The sequence below is a fragment of the Hemicordylus capensis genome, chromosome 11, assembly GCF_027244095.1.
Source record: "Hemicordylus capensis ecotype Gifberg chromosome 11, rHemCap1.1.pri, whole genome shotgun sequence".
In the NCBI taxonomy this organism is placed as follows: Eukaryota; Metazoa; Chordata; class Lepidosauria; order Squamata; family Cordylidae; genus Hemicordylus; species Hemicordylus capensis.
In genome coordinates this window covers 4,532,873-4,545,697 of record NC_069667.1, presented here as the reverse complement: position 1 = coordinate 4,545,697, position 12,825 = coordinate 4,532,873, and the positions used below count along the sequence as shown (strand labels likewise).

At 46.6% G+C, this 12,825-nt stretch overlaps 2 protein-coding genes across 2 annotated transcripts; both read right to left on the bottom strand.

Moving 5' to 3' along the window:
- Nucleotides 1-2,586, bottom strand: LOC128335334 (uncharacterized). Its single transcript, XM_053273370.1, has 2 exons — nt 2,070-2,586; nt 1-1,652 (listed from the first exon to the last, which is right to left on the bottom strand). The coding sequence occupies exons 1-2, from the start codon at nt 2,404-2,406 to the stop codon at nt 1,042-1,044; spliced, it is 948 nt and encodes a 315-aa protein (XP_053129345.1). The 5' UTR covers nt 2,407-2,586; the 3' UTR covers nt 1-1,041.
- Nucleotides 2,587-6,035: 3,449 nt separating this feature from the next.
- Nucleotides 6,036-12,550, bottom strand: LOC128335573 (uncharacterized). Its single transcript, XM_053274100.1, has 4 exons — nt 12,534-12,550; nt 10,295-10,305; nt 9,412-9,624; nt 6,036-7,921 (listed from the first exon to the last, which is right to left on the bottom strand). The coding sequence occupies exons 1-4, from the start codon at nt 12,548-12,550 to the stop codon at nt 7,191-7,193; spliced, it is 972 nt and encodes a 323-aa protein (XP_053130075.1). The 3' UTR covers nt 6,036-7,190.
- Nucleotides 12,551-12,825: the final 275 nt, after the last annotated feature.

Genomic DNA, 12,825 nt, shown 5'->3' with positions numbered 1-12,825 from the left:
TACTCGGCACACACAAACATTTATTCGTGATTTGGTACATACATTTGACAAGTCTGTGCTAAACTGCTTCTCATCCTAGAAGCATCCGTCTCAGAAGGTACACACTGCCGTTTGCCTGTTACCTCTTCAGGGTTAATACATAAATAGTCAAACAGTTGTCAAGTTTTCAAAAATGCCTTTGGTTGGTATACCGTGTGGCCAATAACCCACAAGAACCAAAGCCAACATTCAGTCTCAAATACAACCGTCACATAAGCAGAGTTCTTCAGAGGCAAGTCAGGCGTTGCCTACCTATAGGACAGTTCAAGAAGACTGTGGCATATTTTATCTGGCAATCGTTAAAAAGATCATTTCAGAAACATCTGTGCTTTACCATATTCAGGGCTCTCTGGGAGACAAGCTGTTAATACAGGCTTGGCTCTTGCCTTGGCCTATAAAGGTAACACAGAGTCATCCATGCTTTCACTTCTCTGTCACTGTTGTGGAAAAACACAACCCTGTTTTCCTTTAGAGAAAGAGCCTTCCAGCAAAATTAGAGAGGCCATTCAACATGTGAGCAACAGGACAAGGCAAGTTGCAGTAACTGTGCATTTGTATTTTAAGGGCAGGACATTTTTCTGCCAAGCAATCTGGGGGAAGTAGTAAGGGGAACACCAGGATCGTGTCCAGCCAACATGCTTCCAGTGATGAAGGAGAATGGGTTGATGTTCACCCTCTTTTTCTCAACCCAGACCCCACTTCATTTAGAGCAGTCAATGACCTCAGGTCCAGAGGTTCTTGAAACTGCTACATGGATTTGGGGGAGCAGAGGATGGAGTGAATCCTTCCTCACAAATGCTCACCACACATGTGCCAGTGGTGTGTTCATAGAATGGTAAAGAATAACGTTGGGCAAGTAGTTGGCTAAACTGGCTCATTTAAAAAAAAATCAATACACTCTTAAAAGCTATTCTTAAAAAGAGAGTTACAAATATGAGGTGCGGTGTTCTGTAGCTGGTGTACTTGGCATCTTCCGGGGAGGATCTCCAAGTTCGTGACTTGCTAGACCAAGGACAACTCTGTGCCCCCTTCATCCTCTGGGATTTCTACCAGACAAATGCTCCATTGCCCGTCAGGGGGATTGTCCAGTGCAGGAGGCAGAATCCCAGGACCAGGAGCTCCCTCAGGATTACAGGGTGGTGGATCATCAATGGAGGCAGGAGCAGGAAGACCTTCCTGGGCAGATGGGTCCATTTCTGGACCATGAGCTGCCTCAGCATCAGGCGATGGTGAAGCCTTAACTGAAGAGCAGTTCTCCACTTCCAAGATAGGCCCCGAGCTGGAACTAGGAGCAGTTGCATCATGAGAAACAGCTGGCTTAGAGTTGGTCACTCCACCTGCTTGATATACAGGATTCACAGACCCAGTGCCTGGAACACTTCTGTTTTCCAATAAGGATGAGGCAGAAGGATAGTAAGGGTCCTGAACACTAGGCAGGTGTGCAGCTACAGAACCTGTTTGAGGGGGTTGAATCTCCTCAGGTGGGAGCTGCTGTTCAGCCTGTGAGAGGTCCTCATAGTCCAGCCAGAATCGCCGATAACAACAGCGCAAAGCATAAGGTAACACCACACCAGGAAACATGCCAAGGAAGAAGATCAGGATAATCACCCATGCTGGGGAAAAGAAAAAGGCCTATCAGTTGTCAGATGCCTCTAGAGATCCCACCTCCCTGCCCTCTTACTGCTGTCTTTTGTTCCTTCCAGCTCACCACTAAGTTTCAGAACTCCTCTGCTTGGATGCTTTCTCATAAGCTCTCCGTTTTCTTAACTCGACTAGATGCCCTTTCTTTTTAACCCCTCGTCACTAGCCCAAGGGGCCACATTTCCAGTGGCACATCATTACATTTTAGCAAGGGAGAGCAATAGTCCCAATCCACCCCCAGCAGCTTTAACTGGGATCTGCCGTGTCTTTTCAGGCTGTGTGAACCCTTTGAAGAGTGAGAGTTTTCCCTATTGTGGAAATATTATCGCTCTGATCAGGACCACTTCTAGGTTACCCAAGAGCAGGTGGGGGGGATACAGCCATCTTACTTGGGAATTTGTCTGAGCATAGATCAGGTGCTTGACCTGGGACTTCAGTGGTGACTTGTTCTAGGATAATCTCAGAGGTCACTTTCAGCTGTCCAGCAGTGAGGCACTGTGTCTGGTCCAGCCGGGCATCTTCAGAGGAGCACCAGTAGGGGGCGCTGCAGGTTCCACAACAGAACTTGGCGTTAGCCTCGTTGAGCCGTCCAGGACCCTGGAAGGATTCTGCCAACGCCCCATCTGTCAGTCCCGGGCACAAGTCGTTGCCCTCAGCCCCACCAGAGCTCCTAGCAACCCCTACAACGAGCAAGAAGATAAGGATGCTTCCAAGAGCCCTTCCCATAGCACAACTCCGCTCTCCAAACAAGGAGTTGAGAAAGCACTGTCCTCACGAGCTAAAGCCAAAACTCCGTGTCTGAGAAACAAAATTAACTAGCTTTGTTTACCAAAGCTACCCTGAAGTCCAGCTCCTCTAACCCGCCTTTATATACAGCACTTGACGAGGCAAATCATCACTCCCAGCTGGCTGGTCCCGATCCCCGCCCGTCCATTAACGCCGCACTCGCAGCATTCCCGCCTCACGTGCCAGCCTACATGGCTCTTGAGGGAAATCGAGGATTGAAAGCGCTCTCCGTCTCTTGACTAGCGGTCCTCTAACAGCCTCCACTTAGCCATGTCTACTCGGAAGTAAGGGGAAAAAACCCAGCCGGGGAGACTCACTCCTAAATTACAAGCGCACCAGCCGAAGATGGGCTACTCTTAGAAACAACCCCTATAATGTTTAAAGGGGCTTATTTCTAAGTAAGTTGTATAAGGATACTCGGGAGTAAGCCCCGTTAAGCCGAGTTGGATTTTCATCCGAGGAGACAGGCATGGGGTGGGGCTGCAGGTGTGACGCTGACTTGGAAGGAGCCCCTGGTGGCGCAGTGGTAAAACTGCCGCCCTGTAACCAGAAGGTTACAAGTTCAATCCTGACCGGGGCTCAAGGTTGACTCAGCCTTCCATCCTTCCGAGGTCGGTAAAATGAGTACCCAGAATGTTGGGGGCAATATGCTAAATCATTGTAAACAGCTTAGAGAGCTCCGGCTATAGAGCGGTATATAAATGTAAGTGCTATTGCTATTGCTATTGGAAGGGAGCCCTGCTGAATTGATCGAAAATGATCCATTGGGAATGGGAAGATATTCAACAGGGACAGTGTTGATCTTGCCATGATAAGGAGGCACCCAGTCAATGTTTGCTTGGCTGTAGCTCCCAGAGGAGAATAAAAATGCAGGGGAGGGGATCCCAACAGGGGTCCTGATGTCAGTCCTCCATCCTCCCAAGCCGCCACAGTGGTCTTGACAACAGTGGTCAAGACCAGAGAAGAGCTGGTCTGGTGGCAGCAAGCATGACTTGTCCCCTTAGCTAAGCAGGGTCCACTCTGGTTGCATATGAATGGGAGACTAGAAGTGTGAGCACTGGAAGATGTTCCCCTTAAGGGGATGGAGCTGCTCTGGGAAGAGCAGAAGGTTCCAAGTGCCCTTCCTGGCATCTGGAAGATAGGGCTGAGAGAGATTCCTGACGTGCCTGAAACCTGGGAGAAGCCACTACCAGTCTGTGTAGACAATACTGAGCTAGATGGACCAATGGTCTGACTCAGTATATAGCAGCTTCCTATGTTCCTATGTCTTTCATGTGAAAGGAGTTGTAACAATATTTAGTTAGTTGTTGTTAGATTTCTATACCACCTTTCATTTAAAAATATCTCAAGGAGGATATCAGTCCCCAGTATTCAGGGATTTGGCCGGGAATCCCTGAAGTAGGAAATACAAGTACATGGAAAACTCTGCGGGGTTAGACCAAAGAAAAGCATTCTGTTTCCATGGGGTGGTGAGGTGAAACTCATGGGCATGTGAATCCCACAGACTAAGCTGTGGGGACATCAGAGAGATTCACTGCATGTGATTGCTATACACTGTCTTGGGGATGTTGGTACATGCTTGTTTTCCCCTCGGTCTCCACGACTACACTGTAGAATTGCAGACACAGAGACATCGGAAGCTGCCATATACCGAGTCAGACCATTGGTCCATCTAACTCAGTATTGTCTACACAGACTGTCAGTGGCTTCTCCAAGGTTTCGGGCAGGCCAGGAACCTCTCTCCGCCCTATCTTGCAGTCTGATGCCAGGTGTGGTGTTTTTGGTCAATCCAGGGTTTCTTAACCTTGGCCCCCCAGATGTTGATGGACTACAACTCCCATCATCCCCAGCCACAATGGAGATGGTTGGGGTGATGGGAGTTGTAGTCCATCAACATCTGGGGGCCCAAGGTTAAGAACCCCTGGGTTAATCCATTTCACAACCTAGGCCAGCTTTTGAATGGGGCTTTAGTTACTTGTTGTTCTGGAGAAGAGGAGAGGAGAGGTTAAGAGCTGGCAGCAAGAGCCTGCACTTGCTTCTCTGTACATAACCTCTATTTCATTGAACTACTAATATTCCTGATTCCACTCCACTGCTTTGTCCTTGCATACCACAACTCTTTCCCTTGGATTCTACAGCAGGGAGGAAACTGGGAACCTTCCCAATAAAGGTAAAGTGTGCCTTCAAGTTGGTGTCGACTCCTGGCAGCCACAGAGCCCTGTGGTTGTCTTTGGTAGAATACAGGAGGGGGTTACCATTGCCTCCTCCTGCACAGTATGAGATGATGCCTTTCAGCACCTTCCTATATCGCTGCTGCCAAATAAAGGAGTTTCCCATAGTCTGGGAAACAGACCAGCGGGGATTTGAACTGGCAACCTCTGGCTTGCTAGTCAAGCCATTTCCTCACTGCATCAGTAGGTGGCTAGTAAGGGAGCCATTACAAGGGGCAAAAAGGGTCAGAGTACTCCACACATTTTTATTGGTATTTGGTACATTGGTTTTAAAAGAGAAGCTGTTTAGCACAGAAACATTGCAGAAGTATCCATCTCATGAGGTTACACTGCTGTTTGCCCCTTACCTCTTCAAGGTCAATACACATGAGTGGATCATGATCAAGTTTTGTATTTTTTTAAAAAAAATTTAAAAAGCTTTTGGTTGAGTACCAGACCACCCCATGATAGCCAAGCAAACCTTTAATCTCCAACAAGAACAGTCACCAATACAGAAATCTTGGTAGGTAAGCCAACCTAAAGGACATTCACTTTAGAGAAAGTATGTATACCAAGGTGATACCCACCCAAGTTTTCCACAGGACAGTTCCACAGAAGTTAAACTTCACTGGCAATATTTAAGGAGCCTGTTTCCGAGATGGCATCTATGCTGTACCATATTCAGTGCTCTTTGGTTGACAAGCCAATAGCACAGGCCTAACCGTGGCCTCTGTCCATGAAGGAAGATGTTTTGTCCAAAGGTATTAGACATTGCTATCCATTCCTCCCCCTCTTGCATGATTGTGATTGGGAGGTCCTTCCCAAGGACCTGAGATGGCTGAATTTTATCATCAATACTAATGATAAGGAAGGACTCGATGTCTGGATCAAACCAGTCAAGAACACCTGTCTGACTGTGTAAATAAGAAATAATAATGTTGAAAGGGCAGGCATCCTGGGCAGGGGTGTAGCTAGGGGAGAGGGGGCCATGTTCAACTCGCTACTTGGTGGCCCCTCTGAGTGAGGGAGATAATGAAGAAAATAGGGAGGGGGGCCTCAGGATCTAGGGGCCTTGGTTCATTAAACCCATCGGGGCAATTATAGCTGTGCCCCTTCTTCTGGGGCTTGCTGGTGGCATGGGGAAAACTAAAAGTAGAAGCTTGTGGGGGTGAGAGGAGAAGAAGGTGCCTCTAGAAATCTGACAACTGACTGTTCAACTCTTCCATTGGGCTTGTACTGATGTTTCTATATACTCCCATTAGTCTATAGCCCAGAGACATACATTTTGGGCGGTATAAAAATATGTTAAATAAAATAAATATACTCAGAAAGAGAGATGGTCATTATAAGAGACAAATATCAGAGTACTCCACACAAAATTTAGTGATAAATTGGTACATACATTTGACCAGTGTCTGTGCTCAAGGGCTTCTCATCGCAGAAGCATTCCTCTCAGGAGGCCTACACTGCCTTTGGCCTGTTACCTCTTCAGGGTTAATACACACACGTGGTTATATACAGTTGTCGAGTTTTTTAAAAAGTCTTAGCTCAGTCTACCATGTGGCATCCTACCCCATGGAAACTAAATATACATTGCCCTGGCTTACCTGGATATTAAAATCTCAACTAGGAACAGTCACAAGCACACAGAGTGTTTGGGAGAAAGGACACTACACAAAATTCATCATAGGTAAGACAGCCTAAAATACATTCACACTGGAGAAAAATACACCAAGGTCTTGCCTGGCCTACCGGGTTTCCCCACTGGCAATATTGCTCATCTCAAGGAGAACATCTATGCTTTTCCATGTTCATGGGTCTTTGGGTTGCAAGCCAATGGACAGGCCTAGCTAGCCTCTTCTGTCCCCAAGGGAAGGTGTTGCCTTGCACCATTTTGCTATCCATTCCTTCTCTCCTATAACATTATTGCAGACAAAGCACACACACACACACACACACGCTTTCCTTTTGAGACAGGACCTTCCAGAAGAGCTAGAGAAACCCCTTCAAATGTTGCATTTGAATGGGAGCAGGGTAGCATTAACTGTGCACTTGTATGTTAGGGCACAGCATTCAAAAGACTGCCATGCAATTGTAGGGGAAGTGGGAAGGGGCATAGGAGGCTCAGATCCAGCCAACATGCTTCCTGTGGGCAAGGAGAAGGGGTTGGCATTGAACACCTGCCTGTCTCTCAAGTAGTCCCCCACTTCAGCTAGCAAAAGTGATCTCCTCATGGTTGTCCAGCAGAGGTTTCCCTGAACTGCTGGGTTGATTTAGGACAGCAGAGGATGGAGTGAATCCCTTCGCACTAATGCTCACCACAAATATGCCAGTGTAGTGTTTGCAAAACAGTGAACAACTTGGGTAAGTAGTTTACATTTCTTAAAACTAGCCAGTTTAGCCAATACACGGTTAAAAACAATCCTATAGAGTTGCTTCGTTATCCTAAATCTTTAAAAAATCAAGCTATGGTCTATGTAGTATGGAGTCCCTTAGCTGGTATACTTGACATCTTCAAAGATCTCCAAGTACGTGTCTTGCTAGACTAGGAGAGTCTTCGGTCTCCAAGGGAGGCTCCATGATGGGACCAGGAGTGACTGTGTCCTGAATGTCCACTGCCAGAACAGGGGCATTGTCCAGTTCAGGGTTCAGGACCCTAGGGCCAGTGGCTTCCTCAGGGTTACAGGGTGGTAGATCCCCACCACTGGAGTGGGAGAGAGCAACAGAGCACCTTGCAGAAGGAACAGGTTCCTCCAGTTCAACCGGTGGAGTGTCCAGAGCAGGGGGTGAAGCAGAGGTGCCATGGGTGTCTTCAGCACTATAGGGACCAGTGACGAGACTTTTGAGAGCAGAGGGGATAGGTTCTGGACCATGAGCTGCCTCAGCCCCAGACAACTGTGGAGCTGATCTTGCAAGGTGGCTCTGAGCAGTGTTCTCAGTTTCCATGGCAGACTCTGGGGTGGAATCAGGGACCGTTGCATCTTCTGCACCGATGATCATCACCACCTCCACCACCAGGGAGGAGGCAGAGGTGGGGCAAGTGTCCTCAGTGCTATAGGAGGGTGGTGGGTCTGTACTGTAGGGGGGAGGTTGTGGAGGAGACCAGCGGTTCTGCTGCAGAACCTCTTGCAGCAGTGCCCGCTGCAGGATGCCATTATGGGCTCTCAGTTGGCAGCATTTATAGTAATACTGGGCTGCACAGTAGAATGCGAAAATGCTGAAGACAGCCACTGGTATGGCCCAGACTGAAAGAAGAAGCAGCTCGTCAGTCAAGAATGCCTCTTTGGCATGGATTCTGGGTCCCCAAACGTTATTGGACTTAGCTACCTTTGGCTGGGGATTATGGGAGCTGAAGTCCAATAACATCTGGGGAAGATAACCTCTCCAGCCTGGAGCTTCTGCCTTTTGTTCCTTCCATGCCACACCAGGAGGTCCCCTCCCCATTAGGAACATAGGAAGCTGCCATATACTGAGTCAGACCATTGGCCTATCTAGCTCAGTATTGTCTACACAGACTAGCAGCAGCTTCTCCAAGGTTGCAGGCAGGAATCTTTCTCAGCCCTATCTTGGAGAAGCCAGGGAGGGAACTTGAAACCTTCTGCTCTTCCCAGAGCAGCTCCATCCCCTGAGGGGAATATCTTGTGGTGCTCACACATCAAGTCTCCCATTCATATGCAACCAGGGCAGACCCTGCTTAGCTATGGGGACAAGTCATGCTTGCTACCACAAGACCAGCTCTCCTCTCCTAGTAGTTCAACCACCATCTGCCCACCCCTGGACTAGACCACACCCACACAGTTGAACCCAGATTCAGACAGCAGACAACTTCCTGCTTTCTATTTCAAGAGGTTAATTCCTAAACCCCCAACCTCCATCATCACTCTACTTTGAAAGTATCAGGACAGCCTATGCAAGACAAGGAGGGTGATTGAATACTTGCCAAATATACCGTGCCGTCAGCTCCTGGCTTTTATTCTTTTGCTAGCACCCTCAGCTCTTAATACACACCAGCAACCCAAAAGATTAAGATGGTGGACCTTTGTGAGTCCAGCAATTCAATAATGGGCAACTTCAGCTCCCTTAAAACTAGGTGACTAGATAAAGCATCAAAACAGGAAGTCTACAAAGAAGCATTGGGCAACTTCTTCTCACGGGATCTGAGCATCCCCCAAGACCCCATGTGAATGATAGAATATTAGTTTCTTGGGACCAGTTAACCACAGCCCAGTTCCAGCAAGCCTATGTGGAAGAAAGTGGCCCAAGCCTCAAGGAGAGAGTTATTCTGGACCCAAGAGGCAAGCCAGTATTTCAGAGATGGGGACAGGAGTTTAGCTACTCAACATGTAGAAGGAGAGAGGGCCAGAGAATGTTTCTCTGTTTCCTAAATATATCAGAATCCCCCTCCACCACATTCACACCCTGGTAACTACACAAAGAAAACCAGTTTTGAGGGACAATTCTCTTATACTTAGCAGTGTCCCTGTTTAGCTCCCGAACAGTAGCTATGGCTGATGTCCAAATTCTGTTTTAAGATTTTGAGCCCCTTTGGAGACAGGGGATTTATTTTTATTTTTATTTTGGTGGGCAGGACCACATTGGAAGACTTTTAAAGTGCAAAGCAGTACACCACCACCACCACCACCACCACCACCAAGGACCCCTCTACATTTTTTACGAGGGGCAACCATTTCAAGAGCAACCATCTTACATAGAAATTCATCTGAAGGTGGGGTACCAATCAGCTCCAGGCCTTTGGTGACCGCCTGCTCCAGGCCCTCCTCGGTGGGGCACTGTGTCTGGTCTAGTTGGTCCTTCTCAGAGGAGCAACAGGAGGGCGCACTGCAGTTTCCACAACAGAACTTGGCATCCGCCCCGTCCGGCGCCTCATCCACCCAGATGATGCACTTTACCCCTAGCTCCACCGGTGCTGCTGCTGCTGCCACCACCCCTTGCAGCCAGCAACAAGACAAGGATGTTCACAAGAGCCCTCCCCCTAGCACAGCCCGCCCCACTCAAGGATTCCTCGAGAAAACTTCCCTCTCGCTCTTTAAAACCCAGCCTCCCTCTCTAGGAAGACACTCATTGACTAGTACGGATAAGCTGTTCGAAAGACAAACCCTCCCAAGCAGCCCTTATATACTTACTGGATATCCCGCAACTCGTCTCCGCCTGGCTGGTCCCGATCCCCGCCCCTCCAGCAGCCAGGACCCCTCCCCACCCCCAGTCCCACCTCCCACGCTGGGAGGGAAACCGATAATTGACACGCTCACAGTCTTGATTAGGGGGTCTCTCACGGCTCGATGCTAGCGAGGTCTACTCGGAAGTAATGGTCAGGGGGTTCCAACTTTCTCCTCAACAATAGCTCAGCTTTAAGAGGGGTGCGTTTGGAGTAACATCGCCCGCTGTTTTGTGAAACGGAGCTTATTCCTACTCCGGAGTAAGCCCAGCTGAACAGCGCTGGATTTCCTTTCGAGGAGACACAGATGGGATTGGGCTGCACGTCTTACATGGATTTGAAAGGAAGTCCGTTGTAGTATTCATTGAAAATGATCCTTTGGAAAGAAACTCAGCAGGGAGAACTTGCAAAGATACGAATAATGCATCTGGTGGATGCTTACCTGTCCTGCCACTGAAAGTGGAGAATTAAGATGTAATCAGTAAGACAGGGATTCCTGACCTTGGGTCCCAGATGCTGTTGGAGCACAATGCCCATCACCTCCAAAGGTCATTGTGGCAGGGGTTGGTGGGATTTGTAGTCCAACAGAGTATTTGTGGGCTAAGAGCTGGGAACACCTGTGTTGGAGGTTAAATTTCTGGAGATAAAGGACCTCCAAACAGTGGCACATATTGCTGGTAACTTCCAGATGACTAGACCTCTGTAAAGTGTTGTACATGGGGCTGAGCATCTGAAATTGTACATACATACTTATAAATGTTAAACATCATTACATACATGGCATTCTCCAAGTGAAAAGTACTTTTAAACTTTAAGTCTGTATCCTTGAATTGAATTGTATCCTTCAGAAAATAGTAAGCATAAATGCTCAACTCTGATGTAGCTCTCAAATAGTCAAGCCAACATTCCTTCTCCATTCTGTTAAGGGGTTTTCAGAATACTTAAATTGTCAGTACTACACAATAAATGGCAGCTTTATGAAATTTACCAGGTTATAACTCGCATTTGAATCAGGGGTAGCAATTTTCTAATGATATCACTTTTAATGTGTTTTCAAACATATTGCTCTACCTAAGACTATTTTTGAGAACCATATTAGCATTTAATTGTCCTATAGTACAGTGAACAAATTAACCCCAGCTGTTGTAGATTGGTATCACCATATAACTCTTAAAAGGACCCAATTCTGCAAACATTTAGGGTGTTTTATATCAGGGATTCTCAACGTTGGGTCCAATGTTATTGGACTTCAGCTCCCATAACCCCCAGCCCCAGTGACCTTTGTTTGGGGCTTATGGGAATTGAAGTCCAATAACATCTGGGAACCCAACGTTGAGAATCCCTGTTTTATATCATAAGAATAATTCCTGGCAATCTATGTATTATAGCTAGTTCCACAATCCATCTACATCAAAGCACATCAAGCAGAAAGAAAAGATCATTTCATGTCAACACCTCATAACATCACTCCCCAATTTACATCTTCATTCTATAGGATTGCCAGTAATTTAAGATTACAATTCAAGATGCTCAGTAAGAATGAATATACTGTGTAGTAGCTTTATGGTATGATTTTTCTATAGTGCTGTGGTGGAGGAAGAAGCTATACAAGGGTTGCTCCAAAAGCCACTGAGGAAGATCAGGAGGATCGAAACACTTTGGCTGGCATAAAGGAACTACTTTGACTACATACTCTTCAGAGGAATTATTCCAACAATAAGAGCACAGACTTTTGGCAAAGCTCCAACAAGCACAATTACAGTCCACTTTTTAACATACATTTTTGAATGTATAGAATGGCAGTATAATTATTCTATGGAATTTTATTTGATTAGTGAATTTTATTTTGATTAGATTTTTGGAATGTATAGGAATGGCAGAATAATTATTCTATAGAATTTTATTTGATTAGTGAATTTTATTTTGATTAGATTTTTGGAATGTATAGGAATGGCAGAATAATTATTCTATAGAATTTTATTTGATTAGTGAATTTTATTTTGATTAGATTTTTGGAATGTATAGGAATGGCAGAATAATTATTCTATAGAATTTTATTTGATTAGTACTTTTATCCTTGTGATTTCACATGTTTGCAATGTACGTAGTGAAAATAAAATTGTGGTTTTCATGTTCATAACAGACTAGGATCTATAGAATACTATATGTGGTGGGTGGGTTGTTTTTTATTTCTGTTGGACCAAAGACCCACATTGGTCAACATTCTGTTGCTATCTTTTTTCTACCGACCCCTCCCTCCTATGCCTTGGAGGCAATAGGCTATCATGGGACTAGGAAGAACTTTGCTTTGCCTTTTGCCTCCACTCTGCTTTCTGACCTTGAGAGCTGAGTTCTTGGAGCAGTGCTCTGTCCTAGCTACCTGTATTAATATCAGTGAGCTACCATGTGCAGTCACAGCCCTCCTGAATTAACAGCGAGCATTCATGCACCAACATGTGCTACATTCTGATCCTCACATCCTGCAATGGACCATGACATCCTGCGAATGGGGGTTGTGTCCCTGAAACCATCTGAGCATAGATGACTGGAGACAGGGAGGAGGCACCACGGACCGGGAATACCACCAACCCTCCCAAGAGAGGCTTCTTAGACAGCAGAGGCATAGCTATAACTGAAGAAGGTGGGGCAAATATTGGGGGTGGGGGAGTGTGCTGGCTCACCCTTCACTCTCATGCATGGCTAGCGTGTGACTTTATTGGCATGGAAGCCAAAGTAAGGGCCTGCTGCCACAAACACTTTGTGCTTCACCATGTCTATATGGTGCTCCTGCAGCAAAGATGGGGGGGCAGGATTTAAGAAAAATGTAGCAGGTGTGTGTGTGTGTGTGTGTGTGTGTGTGTGTGTGTGTGTGCGCGCGCACTTGAGGCAAGCAGGCAGTGTTCCCTCTAAGGCATGCACACAAGTTTTTATTTATTTATTTGATTTCTATATCTTTTTTATGTCCACTCAGTT

What these genes read in the sequence shown, in the direction of transcription:
- LOC128335334 (XM_053273370.1), bottom strand. Translation starts at nt 2,406, where the DNA reads ATGGGAAGGGCTCTTGGAAGCATCCTTATCTTCTTGCTCGTTGTAGGG. An exon ending in ATGCTCAGACAAATTCCCAA is followed by an intron (nt 1,653 to 2,069) that starts GTAAGATGGCTG and finishes TCTTTTCCCCAG; the next exon opens with CATGGGTGATTATCCTGATC.
- LOC128335573 (XM_053274100.1), bottom strand. An exon ending in CAAAGGCCTGGAGCTGATTG is followed by an intron (nt 7,922 to 9,411) that starts GTACCCCACCTT and finishes TTCTTCTTTCAG; the next exon opens with TCTGGGCCATACCAGTGGCT.